The sequence below is a fragment of the Haliotis rufescens genome, unplaced genomic scaffold (assembly GCF_023055435.1).
Source record: "Haliotis rufescens isolate VD_foot unplaced genomic scaffold, xgHalRufe1.0.p SCAF_15, whole genome shotgun sequence".
Lineage (NCBI taxonomy): Eukaryota > Metazoa > Mollusca > Gastropoda > Lepetellida > Haliotidae > Haliotis > Haliotis rufescens.
The window spans coordinates 26816075-26831469 of NW_025963835.1; the positions used below are offsets into that span (position 1 = coordinate 26816075).

Below are 15395 nucleotides of genomic sequence, written 5' to 3' on the forward strand. Positions count from 1 at the left end.
GTCCCCCGCCGTAATATTTTTGGAATATTGCTAAAAGCGGCGTAAAACCATACTCACTCACTCACTCTTACTGTATAGGGCCAAATGTACCCGTGAAGATCCGGGGAGAGAATAGGTCTTAAGCAACCCATGCTAGCCGTAAAAGGCGACTAACGGGATCCGGTGGTCAGGCTTGCTGACTTGGTTGATGCTTTTCATCGTATCCCAATTGCGTGGATCGATGCTCATGATGTCAATCACTGAATTGTCTGGTCCGGACTCGATTATTAACAGACCGCCGTCTTTTAGCTGGAATATTGACTAGTGCGGCGTTAAACAACAATACAACCAACCAACCAATTGCGTGGGTCGACTATGCTTGTCGTAAAAGACGACTAACGGGATCGGGTGGTCAGGCTCGCTGACTTGGTTGATGCATGTCACGGATCCCAATTGCGTGGATCGATGCTCATGTCAATTACTGGATTGTCTGGTCCAGACTCGATTATTTACAGACCGCCGTCATATAGCTGGAATATTGCTGAGTGCGGCGTTAAACAACAAACCAACCAACCAATCACCTGATTTGTGACCCGTGCATTGTGCACAGGACACGTGTGTCGGATTCACAGACATGCATCCCATCTGTGGGCGCTGTCACTTTGCCTTGGCAACAAACGAAAGCATTAAAAGTCCGAGTGTGTTTAAATCTCACCACACTGACCCTGAAAGCATAACTGCTCCTAAGTTTTGTTTGTTTGTTATTTGTTTAACGCCGCACTCAGCAATATTCCAGCTATATGACGGCGGTCTGTAAACTAATCGAGTCTGGACCAGACAATCCAGTGATTGACATCATGAGCATCGATCTAAGCAATTGGGATCGATGATATGTATCAACCAAGTCAGCGAGCCTGACCACCCGATCCCGTTAGTCGCCGTTTACGACAAGCATAGTCGCCTTTTACGGCAAGTATGGGTTGCTGAAGACCTATTCTACCCCGGAATCTTCACGGGTCAACTGCTCCTAAGCATATCAAAGGCTGTTCAGGAGCTAAGATAGTGTTACATAATTATTAGTGAGTGAGTGAGTATGGTTTTACGCCGCTTTTAGCAATATTCCAGCAATATCACGGTGGGGGGTACCAGAAATGGGCTTCACACAATGTACTCATGGGAATCGAACCCTTTTCTTCGGCATGACGAGTGAACGCTTTAACCACTAGGCTACCCGACCACCCCTACATAATATTTACGTCAATGGGATCACAATGAGATGGTACGATTGGGTAGTCTGCCGTTAGTGTGGCAAATTCAGGGCCCGTTCACAAAGACGTTGTGGTTGTGATGGCAAAGCTTAAACTGTGTTGTAATAGGATTAATAAACATGAGAATTTTCAATAAAAAATCAAATGGTCTTTGATTACTCGAGCCAAGCACTCGATAAACTGATGGCTTTATGGAATATCCTTTTTTCGGCTTTTGTGTGACTGATGTTTTTGCACGTGGATTAAACAAACTAATTAGAACTGTTAATTAAAACCATGCTTGAGAAGCTAATAGATATAGTGTTTATTCATTATGTGCAATGCTTCCACTGGAACGACACAACCGAATGATCTATTGTAATATAGTCATAGACGTAATTTTACTCAGTACTTCTGAACAATCGACCGCCTCCGTGGTCTAGTGGTAGAGCGTCCGCCGGGAGAGCGGAGTGAGTTCGATCCCCGGTCGCGTCATACCAAAAGACGTTTAAAGATGGTACTTGTTGTTACCCTGTCTGGCGCTCGGCATTAAGGGGCTAAAACAAGGACTGGTCGGCTCGGAGTCAGTATACTGTGTCTGAGTGGGGTATTCATGTTAAACTGCGGCATGGTATCTCAGTGAACTAGCACTATAAATCGGCATCAGTCCGGACTAGTACAAGCAGCCACACAAACACACACACGTACATGCACGTCGCTATACAAGTGCAATAATCTTGGACGCGACGTTAAACCCCATTTCACCTCACCTTCACCTCTGAACAATCATTGTGATAACGTCTACATCTGTTGATATAGTCATCTGGAAAAAGGGACGTTCAGTGAGAAATGATAAAAGACGAAGCAATATCTACTCCCCGTTCGAGGTTATTCCCTGGTCAATGATTAATTTTGTGCAGTATTTTTTTATGTGGCACAACAAATTGCAAAACTTGTCCTATTTTGACAACTGATCCTGAATTCAAATCTAACTTTACAGCTAAAACATGCTGCACTACACCTTTTGAAGACCTATCATGACAAAAGACTGTTTGTTTGTTTGTTGTTGAACGCCGTACTTAGCAATATTCCAGCTATATGACGGCGGTCTGTAAATAATCGAGTCTGGACCAGACAATCCAGTGATTAATATCATGAGCATCGATCCATGCAATTAAATAACAAACCAACAAACCATCAAGCAAGGTAAGCTACTTTTCCCGTGTTAAATATAATTTTAAAAAATCCCATCTCTCCCATTTTCTACTACTGCTAAAAAATTTGATTCAAAGATTGCTCCTGTTCTTTTATATGGCTCAGAGGGGCGGTCGGTAGCCTCGTGGTTAAAGCGTTCGCTCGTCACGCCGAAGACCCGGGTTCCCTGGTTGGCTGGTTTGTTGTTTAACGCCGCACTCAGCAAAATTCCAGCTATATGACGGCGGTCTGTAAATAATCGGGTCTGGACCAGACGATCCAGTGATTAATATCATGAGCATCGATCCACGCAATTGGGATCGATGACATGCATCAACCAAGTCAGCGAGCCTGACCACCCGATCCCGTTAGTCGCCTTTAACGACAAGCATAGTCGCCTTTTACGGCAAGCATGGGTTGCTGAAGACCTATTCTACCCCGGATCTTCACAGGTCACAAACAAATGACAAATTACAAGAAACAATAACTAAACAAGCGTATAGTCAACAAAGTCATCTATATGCCCCGACCATTTTAACACGTTATGGTCCCAAACCAGGTAACTGACCCAACATTTCTCTTAGCCCCACGAAGATTCCGGGGTAGAATTATAGGTCTTCAGCAACCCATGCTTGTCGTAAAAGGTGACTAACGGGATCGGGTGGTCAGGCTTGCTGTCTCATGTCATCGATTCCAATTGGGTGGATCGAAGCTCATGATCTCAATCACTGGATTGTCTGTTCCAGACTCGATTATTTACAACCGTCGTCATATAGCTGGAATATTGCTGAGTGCGGCGTTAAACAACAAACCAACCAAACAAACCAAATCTTAGCCCATGTCAAAATAGCTGCAATGGAAATTCTGAAATAAACATTTCTAAAACTCCTGAATATCAAATGGCACCAGTTCAGTATGTGCTTTATATATAGACATGCAATGTTTGGCAAGGAAATATTCAACAGTTTATTTGTTATATACTCCATAAGTGAACCCACCCTATATTAAAACTTAAATCCAACTTGTTGCCATGGAAACATAAAAAATAAAAATGTTTATAAATTCCCCAATAGCAAAAGGCACCAGCTCAGTATGTGCCTGGTAGACATGCAAAGTTTTGTAAGAAAGTATTTAAAAGTTTTTAGTTACGCTCCGGAAACGAACACCACCCTTATAGAACCTTAGTCCAACTTGTTGCCATGTAAACGTACAAAATAAAAAAATCTAAAATTCCTAAATAGCAAAAGGCACCAGTTCAGCATGAGTCTGACAGACATGCAAAGTTTTGTTAGAAAGTTTTGAATGGGTTTTGAGTTATGCTCCGGAAACGAACTCTACCCCATAGAACCCAAGTCCAACTTGTTGCCATGGAAACGTAAAAAGAAAATAATAAAATTCCAAAATAGCAAAAGGCACCACCTCAGTATGTGCCTGGTAGACATGCAAAGTTTTGTAAGAAAGTATTTAACTGTTTTTGAGTTACGCTCCGGAAATGAACACCACCCTTATAGAACCTATGTCCAACTTGTTGCCATGGAAACGTAAAAAAATAAAAATGTCTAAAATTCCAAAATAGCAAAAGGCACAACTTCACCACTTAAGTGATATAAATACAAACTTTGATGAAGAAATTTTTAACAGTTTCGGAGTTCTGCTCCGGAAACGATTCAGACAGACGGACGGACATGCCAATAGCTATATCCCCCGCATTATATGCCGGGGGGACAAAAAACATTGAAGAGGTTCAGAGCAATTTCTTTAAAAGTGTTCTTTCCGTTGGTAAAAGAACATCAACAAATGCAATTCTAGGAGATCTATGTGTTCACTATTACAGTCGTTGTATTAAGTACTGGTGTCGACTACTTAGATCACATGAAACAAGATATCCGTATGCCTGTTACCATATGTTAAAAGTATTTGACGAAAATGGTCAAACTAACTGGGTTTCTTACATAAGAAAATTATTGTTTTAAACTGGGTTTTCATATGCGTGGTTGTCTCAGGATTGCGGCGATATGAAATGCGTAATGGTTTTATTCAAACAACGATGTAAAGATATAGAATTCCAAAACTGGCATTACAAAATCACCAATTCTTCTTTCCTTGATGTTTATTCATCTTATAAATCACTACTCGAACCAGAAAAATATCTGTCTACTTTAGCATGTGAAATAGTTCTTTTTAGAGCTTTATGTAAATTCCATTGTTTAAGCCATAATCTAAATGTACAGAAAACTCGATTTAATACAACCACAGAGTTATCGTTTAGTTAATGTATGAAATGAAACATCTATGAAATAGAAAATGAATACCATTTTTTGTTAATTTGTCCTTTTTATAAAAGTAGTAGGGACAATTTAATTCCAGAATGTTATCATGTGCAACAATCTGTTAAAAACATTATCAGTGTTCTATCTACCAGAAATGATTCTGTTATCAAAAACATGTCCATATATTATAAAGACATTTTCCTATGTTAATACAAATGTAAATTATATGAACGTTTGTTGATCCACGCAATTTGGATCGATCATGTTACGAGAGTAATCCTTTTCCGTTATAACTGCACACATTCTTACTTTTGTATGTAACCCTGATGTGTTCTACGTCGTTAAAATAGTATACCAACATGGTGTCAGTAGTGGAGCGATGTTGGCGGAAACAAAACGCTAATTTCGGGTTTAAACCCCATTGTCAATGACTTTACTGACTCGTGAGTGTAACATTTATCAATAAAAAGCCTGTTGAGGGCCAGTTGCATTGAAGAAAAAACTTCGAAGCACTCGTCAGTTGAACAGTTAGACTTCGTCGTTCATACACACGAGTCACGTGGTTTAAAACATTGATGTTTTGAACGCTCCATGTTAAACAAGTCCTAAACTTGAATTCAAAGTTTAAAGTGTACGTTTGAGACACTTTGGCAGCCAGTCATTTCCCTGTGCCCGCTCCTATGGATTTTAAGGGTGATTTATGTTGAAACTGGACATTTTTCCGATCTCAATGGGACAATTACGTTGTCGCTACAGAGTTGACAGAGAAAAGTGATGAAATTAACGTGGCAACTTTATTGTCATTTATGGGCAAGGAATGCTTTAAAGTTTATCAACATCTTGATATATCTGAAGAAGATAGAAAGAAAGCTAAAGCCATTTTAGACAGCTTAGAGGCACATTTTAAGCCAGCTAGAAATGTGATTTATGAACGCTATGTGTTCAACACTGCAGATCAGGAACAGTCAGAAACTTTTGATCAGTATGTGACTAGGTTAAGACACCTTGCATCCACATGTGATTTCGGACAATTACGTGATGATCTTGTGAGAGATAGAATTGTTCTGGGTACTAAAGATAGTGGTGCTAGAGCCAGAATGCTTCGTGAATCTGGACTAGATTTGAAACATGCTATAGACACATGTAGAGCCAGTAAAGTGTCAAAAAGACAGTTACAAGCCATGCAGACTACATTGCACACTACAAATAAAGAAGAAACAGTCCATGCCTTAAATCATAGAAAACACAGCAAATATGACAAACGCAGCAAGTCACACAAGGTGTCAAGGTCTGCTGAGCCTAAAATGAAAATGGACCTGATCAAGTGTAAATACTGTGCAAAGGAACACGAGAAAGACAGAACCAAGTGTCCTGCCTATGATAAACAGTGTTCTAACTGTAAAAATTACACCATTTTGCCAGTGTGTGTAAGTTCAGAAAACGAGAGACTGTGCGGTACGGTGCATCAGGACAGTGAAGAGAGTTCTGATGTGGCTGTGTTCTACAATGAACACTTTGTTGGCTCAGTGAAATCCAAGGGCAAACAGTGGTTTGTCTCTCTGAACTTACACTATCCAGGGTCCAAGTGGATTCAAGACATTGAATGTCAACTAGATTCAGGTTCCACATGCAATCTTGTCAGCTACAAAGATTTGAGCTACATTGCTCAAGATGGAAACCCTGTAATCGAAGAGAGCAACGCAAAGCTCAAGTTATATAATGGTTCATCAATGAAACCCCTTGGTAAAGTGTCACTTCAGTGCAAGGTAAAAGGCAAGGTTCATGTGCTGGAATTTCAAGTCCTTGAGGGTGCACAGAAGCCACTGCTATCAGCTGAAACTTGTGAGTCTTTAGGATTGATGACAGTCACAGTTGATGACAGCATTCACAGTGTGAGCAGTGAAGCTACTCCTCTGACCTTTGAACAAGTCATGAACCAGTATGGTGATGTGTTTCAAGGACTGGGCTGCTTGCCAGGAACCTACCATCTTGATGTAGATCCAACAGTTAAACCTGTACAGCATCAACCTCGTCGAAACACCGTCGATATGAAAAGTGAAGTGAAGAAAAAAATCAATGAACTTGTTGACAAAGGTGTGTTGGCAAAAGTGACTCAACCAACTGACTGCATCAGCAGTATGGTTGTTGTGAAGAAGCCAAACAAGATTCGCATATGCCTGGATCCAAAAGACTTGAATAAGGCATTGAAACGTTCACACTACCAGATTCCTACAATTGATGAAGTGCTTCCTCGTTTTGGAACAGCCAAAGTCTTCTCAACATTGGATGCCAAAGATGGATTTTGGCAAGTAGAACTGGATGAAACAAGTAGCTACCTAACTACCTCCTGGACTCCTCTAGGACGATACTTTGGCATCGCAACAGCCCCAGAAGAATATCAGAGACGTCAGCATGAAGTTCTGGAAGGTTTACCTGGTGTAGATGTAATTCATGATGACATTCTTGTGTTTGGCTGTGGAGACACAATTGAAGAGGCCACACAAGATCATGACCAAAATCTCATCAGTCTACTGCAAAGAGCCACATCAATCAACCTGAAGTTGAACAAGACAAAACTACGACTTCGGAGGTCAGCAATACCTTACCTTGGTCATCTTCTAACAGCAGAAGGTCTCAAACCTGACCCTGACAAAGTGTGTGCTATCACAGAGATGCCCAAGCCAACTCACAAGAAAGCTGTTCAATGCTTCATTGGATTCATCAATTATCTGGCGAAATTCTTACGTTGTTTGTCAGATGCCTGTGAACCTCTGCGACGTCTCCTGGACAATGACGCAGTATGGTGTTGACAAACACAGCATGAAGCTGCATTTGAGCACATCAAGACTTTAGTGAGTAACACTCCTGTGCTCAGATACTATGATGTGCGTGAAGAAGTGAACATACAAGCAGATGCAAGTGAAGTAGGGCTAGGTGCAACCTTGCTTCAAAATGGTCAACCTGTGTGCTTCGCATCCAGATCCCTTACTCCTACAGGGCAGCGATACGCACAAATTGAAGAAATGCTAAGCTGTGGTGTTCGGCTGTGACACTTTGATCAATATGTGTACGGTCGTGAGCTGATCAATGTACAAACCGATCATAAGCCACTTGAGACTATCTTCAAGAAATCTCTTCTCTCTTCTCCCAGAAGGCTACAGAGAATGATACTACGTCTGCAAAAGTACCACCTTGATGTCCGCTACAAGAAGGGCACAGAGATGTACATTGCAGATTTCCTGTCGCGAGCCTCACTTCCACTCAGGAAGATAGAGCCGACTTTGAAAGACTATGAAATCGTTGCTGTTTCGGAGAACATTTCCTTCATCAGTGAACTGGAGAATATCAACGCTGCAGAATGTATCACTGTCACAGATCAGCGCCTCGATCAAATTCAGCGTCTCACTCAACAAGACGTCAATCTCCAGACTCTCAAGTCCACCATCTTAGCCGGCTGGCCAAAACAACGTGAGGACACTCCAGTGTGTGTCAGAGACTACTGGACATTCCGAGAGGAAATGAGTGTTCAGAATGGTGTTCTCTTCAAAGGATCACGAATTGTGAATCCGCCAGCAATGCGAAGTGAAATGCTTCAGCGCCTTCATGGAAGCCATCTTGAAGCCGAAGCATGCATCCAAAGCCGGGCACGTGATGTTGTATATTGGCCAAATATGACTGTAGACATTAAAGACCATGTTGGTCAATGCACAGTGTGTTCAGAGATGAGGCCCAAACAGCAGAAGGAAACCTTAGTGTCACATGAAGTGCCTGAACGTCCGTGGAGTAAGATTGGTGTGGATCTTTTCACTCTACATAATGAGGAATATCTTGTTCAAGTAGACTATCATTCAGACTACTGGGAAGTTGACAAGCTGACAAACACAACTTCCACATCTGTTGTTGAGTGTATGAAGGCACAGTTTAGCAGACATGGCATACCAGATACCGTAGTGTCGGATAACGGTCCACAACTCACATCACGAGAGTTTGCTCAGTTTGCCAAGGACTGGGAATTTAGCCATGTCACAACATCGCCTTATCACAGTCAGTCAAACGGCAAGGCCGAATCAGCTGTAAAGATTGCAAAGAATCTGATCAAAAAGACACAACGAGAAGGCAAAAACCCATGGAAAGCAATCCTGGAATGGCGTAATACCCCTACTGAAGGTATGGACAGTAGCCCTGTACAAAGAATTATACTCTCCCAGTTGCTACACAACTTCTGAAACCTGAGGTTGTTGACAGTGTCAGTTCCAAGAAAGCCCTCAAGCACAGAAAGGCTAAACTCTATTACGACAGTCATGCTAAGCAACTACCTGAACTCACAGTTGGTCAACCAGTACGTGTTCAACCAGTGCCTTCAGACACAACGGGTAAATGGCATCACGGGACTTGCGTCAGACAAGTGTCGACAAGGTCATACATTGTTGACATTGATGGTAAAGAGTACAGGTGCAATCGCAAGTTTCTTAGATCAACGTCTGAAACTACACCGCCAAAACAGTTGCCGGAAGTTACTTGTGAAATTGAACCAGATTCTCACATAACAGCGAAAAAGACAACTGCTGCCAAGACATCGCCTGTTGTGAAACCACCTCCTTCATCGCCACCAGTACCAGCAGAGCTTCCTTAAGGAAAGCATCAAGACCACCAGGACAAGAGCAGTCAAACCACCAACCAAACTGAAAGACTTTGTTACCTACTAATTGTGCCAAGGAATGAGCACGATTTGTGAAGTGTTTCATTTTGACTTCAAACGCAAAAAGAGCATTGTTGTGTTCTCAGTATGGTATTTTGTCTATAGGAATTTCAGAGACATTCCACAGAGACTTTACTTAGTTAACATGTTAAGTTTTATAAAGCAGTTTGACTTTTTAAAAGAAACTAATCTGTACATTATTCTCAACCTATCTGCCACAATATACCAGTATTTTAATATTACTTAACTTTTGGAAGAAAAGGGGGATGTTACGAGAGTAATCCTTTTCCGTTATAACTGCACACATTCTTACTTTTGTATGTAACCCTGATGTGTTCTACGTCATTAAAATAGTATACCAACAGATCACATGCATCAACCAAGTCAGCGAGCCTGGCCACCCGATACCGTAAGTCGCCTTTTACGACAACCCGTGAAGATTCCGGGTTAGAATAGGTCTTCAGCAACCCATACTTGCCGTAAAAGGTGACTATGCTTGTCGTAAACGGCGACTAACAGGATCGGGTGGTTAGGCTCGCTGACTTGGTTGATGCATGTCATCGATCCCAATTGCGTTGATCGATGCTCATGATATTAATCACTGGATTGTCTGGTCCAGACTCGATTATTTACAGACGGCCGTCATATAGCTGGAATTTTGCAGAGTGCGGCGTTAAACAACAAACCAACCAACCAACCTTTTACGACAAGCATTGTCGCCTTTTACGGCAAGCATGGGTTGCTGAAGACCTATTCTAACCCGGATCTTCACGGGTCTCGGGTAAAAGGCGACTATGCTTGTCGTTAAAGGCGACTAACGGGATCGGGTGGTCAGGCTCGCAGACTTGGTTGATGCATGTCATCAATCCCAATTACGTGGCTCGATGCTCATGATGTCAATCACTGGATTGTCTGGTCCAGACTCGATTATTTACAGATCGCCGTCATATAGCTGTAATATTGCCGAGTGCGGCGTTAAACAACAAACAAACAAACCAAATCATGTCACATTAATTTGGTGTATAACAGTCACAATATATTTCTTGTTCGCAGCATGTCCCCCCCCCATTTAGTCATTTCTGCATTTTTCATTTTTTCTGTGATAATAAGAATAAGGAGCGAACGCAAAGAGATAAATGCGAATCTATTACGTCTGAAAAATATGGGCAAAAAGGTAATTTGCTCAGGCCTAATTATTTGCAATTGTATGATAGTCACCAGCTGTCCCGTCACACAGCAGCACGCTGTATTTCACCTGCAATGGAAAAACTAGGAGAGAAACCTGCCCGATATCCGTACATGGAGCTTAGCTTAATGCTTGCCTTGTCGTTTTTCAATGTAAGTACATATATTCATCATTTCAATCCTTTTCATTCACGAATTTGACTCGATTGAGATTGTCCATTTAGCCACCATTTTAACACTGCATTAACTTTTTGAAAGGAAATTTATCATACCGTGTTAGGGCGAGATATTAAGTTTCATAACCACCTTCAATCGACCGAAGTCATGATTGGTTGGTTGGTTTGTTGTTAAACGCCGCACACAGCAATATTCCAGCTATATGACGGCGGTCTGTAAATAATCGAGCCTCGACCAGACAATCCAGTGATTAATGTCATGAGCATCGATCCACCCAATTGGGATTGATGACATGCATCAAACAAGTCAGCGAGCCTGACCACCCGATCCCGTTAGTCGCCTTTTACGACAAGCATTGTCACCTTTTAAGGCAAGCATGGGTTACTGAAGACCTATTCTACCCCGGAATCTTCACGTGTCACAACCTTAGTAACACTTCTTTAGGTTACTGTAGCTTATTCCAAGCAAAAAACTGTAAGGAAATGAGAATGGTCATCTTTCAAAACTTCATTAGTAACAGCACAAAGTCTGATAACATATTTGCACTTTTACCAAATAAGAGCATTATATGAGAACATTCAGTAAATCATTCTTGACCTCATTCATGTGCACATATAAACACAGGTTATTGTTTGCCATGAATTGTTTCCAAAATATTTTCCCACGAAGAAGGCTCAACACAATAGTGAGAGGACAGTGTTATTTTGGAAGGCTCTGGTACCAAGCTAACAATGTCCTCAAAATGGTACCAGCATTTGTCTGGCCAGAAGAAACGATTTGCATTCCTCTGCTTTCACACTTTATGCACACATTCCACAAAAACTTCATCTAGCTCCATATCATCAACATAACCAGGATATGGTATGTTATCATACATAACAACAACATATTTCACCAGGCATTCATTTATATCAACTGGCTGGTGTATTTCCTTTTGTCTTTCCATCTTATCATCGTCTGAACTTTGTACCATTTCCTTACTTGTCTCTTGGTGAATCTCATCATCATTTAGACTCTCCATTCTGTCAGCACACACCTCCACTTCTCTCTTTCCACCACCCAGACTTTCCATTCTGTCAGCACACACCTTCACTTCTCTCTTTCCAACACTCAGTCTTCCCATTCTGTCAGCACACACCTTCACTTCTCTCTTTCCCCCACTCAGTCTTTCAATCCTGTCAGCACACACCTCCACTTCTCTCTTTCCACCACTCAGACTTTCCATTCTGTCAGCACACACCTCCACTTCTCTCTTTCCACCAATCAGTCTTTCCATTCTGTCAGCACACACCTCCACTTCTCGCTTTTCCCCACTCAGTCTTTCCATTCTGTCAGCACACACCTCTTCCTCTCTCTTTCCCCCACTCAGACTTTCCATTCTGTCAGCACACACCTCCACTTCTCTCTTTCCCCCACGCAGACTCTCCATTCTGTCAGCACACACCTCCACTTCTTTCTTTCCACCAATCAGACTTTCCATTCTGTAAGCACACACCTCCACTTCTTTCTTTCCCCCTCTCAGACTTTCCATTCTGTCAGCACACACCTCCACTTCTCTCTTTCCACCTCTCAGACTTTCCATTCTGTCAGCACACACCTCCACTTCTACCTTTCCACCACTCATACACTCCATTCGGTCAGCACACACCCCCACTTCTCTCTTTCCACCAATCAGACTTTCCATTCTGTAAGCACACACCTCCACTTCTCTCTTTCCACGTATCAGTCTTTCCATTCTGTCAGCACACACCTCCACTTCTCGCTTTTCCCCACTCAGTCTTTCCATTCTGTCAGCACACACCTCTTCCTCTCTCTTTCCCCCACTCAGACTCTCCATTCTGTCAGCACACACCTCCACTTCTCTCTTTCCCCCACGCAGACTCTCCATTCTGTCAGCACACACCTCCACTTCTCTCTTTCCACCACTCAGACTTTCCATTCTGTCAGCACACATCTCCACTTCTATCTTTTTCCCCCATTCATACACTCCATTCAGTCAGCACACACCTCCACTTCTCTCTTTCCACCACTCAGACCTTCAATTCTGTCAGCACACACCTTCACTTCTCTCTTTCCCCCACTCAGACCTTCCATTCTGTCAGCACACACCTTCACTTCTCTCTTTCCACCTATCAGACTTTCCATTCTGTCAGCACACACCTCCACTTCTCTCTTTCCACCACTCATACACTCCATTCTGTCAGCACACACCTCCACTTCTCTCTTTCCCCACTCAGACTTTCCATTCTGTCAGCACACACCTCCACTTCTCTCTTTCCACCACTCAGACTTTCCATTCTGTCAGCACACACCTCCATTTCTATCTTTCCACCGCTCAGTCTTTCCATTCTGGCAGCACACACCTACACTTCTCGCTTTCCCCACTCAGACCCTCCATTCTGTCAGCACACACCTCCACTTCTCTCTTTCCACCACTCAGACTTTCCATTCTGTCAGCACACACCTCCACTTCTCTCTTTCCACCACTCAGACTTTCCATTCTGTCAGCACACACCTCCATTTCTATCTTTCCACCGCTCAGTCTTTCCATTCTGTCAGCACACACCTCCACTTCTCGCTTTCCCCACTCAGACTTTCAATTCTGTCAGCACACACCTCCACTTCTCTCTTTCCACCACTCAGACTTTCCATTCTGTAAGCACACACCTCCACTTCTCTCTTTCCACCACTCAGGCTAGCCATTCTGTCAGCACACACCTCCACTTCTCTCTTTCCCCACTCATACTTTCCATTCTGTCAGAACACACATCCACTTCTCTCTTTCCACCACTCAGACTTTCCATTCTGTCAGCACACACCTCCACTTCTACCTTTCCACCACTCATACACTCCATTCGGTCAGCACACACCCCCACTTCTCTCTTTCCACCAATCAGACTTTCCATTCTGTAAGCACACACCTCCACTTCTTTCTTTCCCCCACTCAGACTTTCCATTCTGTCAGCACACACCTCCACTTCTTTCTTTCCACCAATCAGACTTCCCATTCTGTAAGCACACACCTCCACTTCTTTCTTTCCCCCACTCAGACTTTCCATTCTGTAAGCACACACATCCACTTCTCTCTTTCCACCTCTCAGACTTTCCATTCTGTCAGCACACACCTCCACTTCTCTCTTTCCACCACTCAGACTTTCCATTCTGTCAGCACACACATCCACTTCTCTCTTTCCCCCACTCAGACCTTCCATTCTGTCAGCACACACCTCCACTTCTCTCTTTCCACCACTCAGACTTTCCATTCTGTCAGCACACACCTCCACTTCTCTCTTTCCCCACTGAGACTTTCAATTCTGTCAGCACACACATCCACTTCTCTCTTTCCACCACTCATACACTCCATTCTGTCAGCACACACCTCCACTTCTCTCTTTCCACCACTCAGACTTTCCATTCTGTCAGCACACACCTCCACTTCTCTCTTTCCCCCACTCAGACTTTCCATTCTGTCAGCACACACCTCCACTTCTCTCTTTCCACCACTCAGACTTTCTATTCTGTCAGCACACACCTCCACTTCTCTCTTTCCCCACTGAGACTTTCAATTCTGTCAGCACACACCTCCACTTCTCTCTTTCCACCTCTCAGACTTTCCATTCTGTCAGCACACACCTCCACTTCTCTCTTTCCACCATTCATACACTCCATTCAGTCAGCACACACCTCCACTTCTCTCTTTCCCCCACTCAGACCTTCCATTCTGTCAGCACACACCTCCACTTCTCTCTTTCCCCCACTCAGACTTTCCATTCTGTCAGCACACACCTCCACTTCTCTCTTTCCACCACCCAGACTTTCCATTCTGTCAGCACACACCTCCACTTCTCTCTTTCCACCGCTCAGTCTTTCCATTCTGTCAGCACACACCTCCACTTCTCGCTTTCTCCCACTCAGACTTTCCATTCTGTCAGCACACACCTTCACTTCTCTCTTTCCCCACTCAGACTTTCAATTCTGTCAGCACACACCTCCACTTCTCTCTTTCCACCACTCAGGCTATCCATTCTGTTAGCACACACCTCCACTTCTCTCTTTCCCCACTCAGACTTTCCATTCTTTCAGCACACACCTCCACTTCTCTCTTTCCACCACTCAGACTTTCCATTCTGTCAGCACACACATCCACTTCTACCTTTCCACTACTCATACACTCCATTCTGTCAGCACATACCTCCACTTCTCTCTTTCCACCAATCAGACTTTCCATTCTGTAAGCACACACCTCCACTTCTTTCTTTCCACCACTCAGACTTTCCATTCTGTCAGCACACACCTCCACTTCTCTCTTTCCCCCACTCAGACCTTCCATTCTGTCAGCACACACCTCCACTTCTCTCTTTCCACCACTCAGACTTTCTATTCTGTCAGCACACACCTCCACTTCTCTCTTTCCCCACTGAGACTTTCAATTCTGTCAGCACACACCTCCACTTCTCTCTTTCCACCTCTCAGACTTTCCATTCTGTCAGCACACACCTCCACTTCTCTCTTTCCACCATTCATACTCTCCATTCAGTCAGCACACACCTCCACTTCTCTCTTTCCCCCACTCAGACCTTCCATTCTGTCAGCACACACCTCCACTTCTCTCTTTCCCCCACTCAGACTTTCCATTCTGTCAGC

At 43.3% G+C, this 15395-nt stretch overlaps 1 protein-coding gene across 1 annotated transcript; it reads left to right on the top strand.

Moving 5' to 3' along the window:
* The first annotated feature begins 7854 nt into the window (after positions 1-7854).
* Positions 7855-9323, top strand: LOC124140260 (uncharacterized protein K02A2.6-like). The gene is made up of 2 exons (XM_048395864.1): positions 7855-8806; positions 8899-9323. Exons 1-2 carry the CDS (start codon positions 7855-7857, stop codon positions 9321-9323), a joined length of 1377 nt encoding a protein of 458 aa, XP_048251821.1.
* The last annotated feature ends 6072 nt before the right edge of the window (positions 9324-15395 follow it).

Coding starts and splice junctions, on each gene's coding strand:
- LOC124140260 (XM_048395864.1), top strand. CDS start 7,855: ATGATACTACGTCTGCAAAAGTACCACCTTGATGTCCGCTACAAGAAG. Junction 8,807..8,898: donor CAAAAAGACACAACGAGAAG/GCAAAAACCCAT, acceptor ATACTCTCCCAG/TTGCTACACAACTTCTGAAA.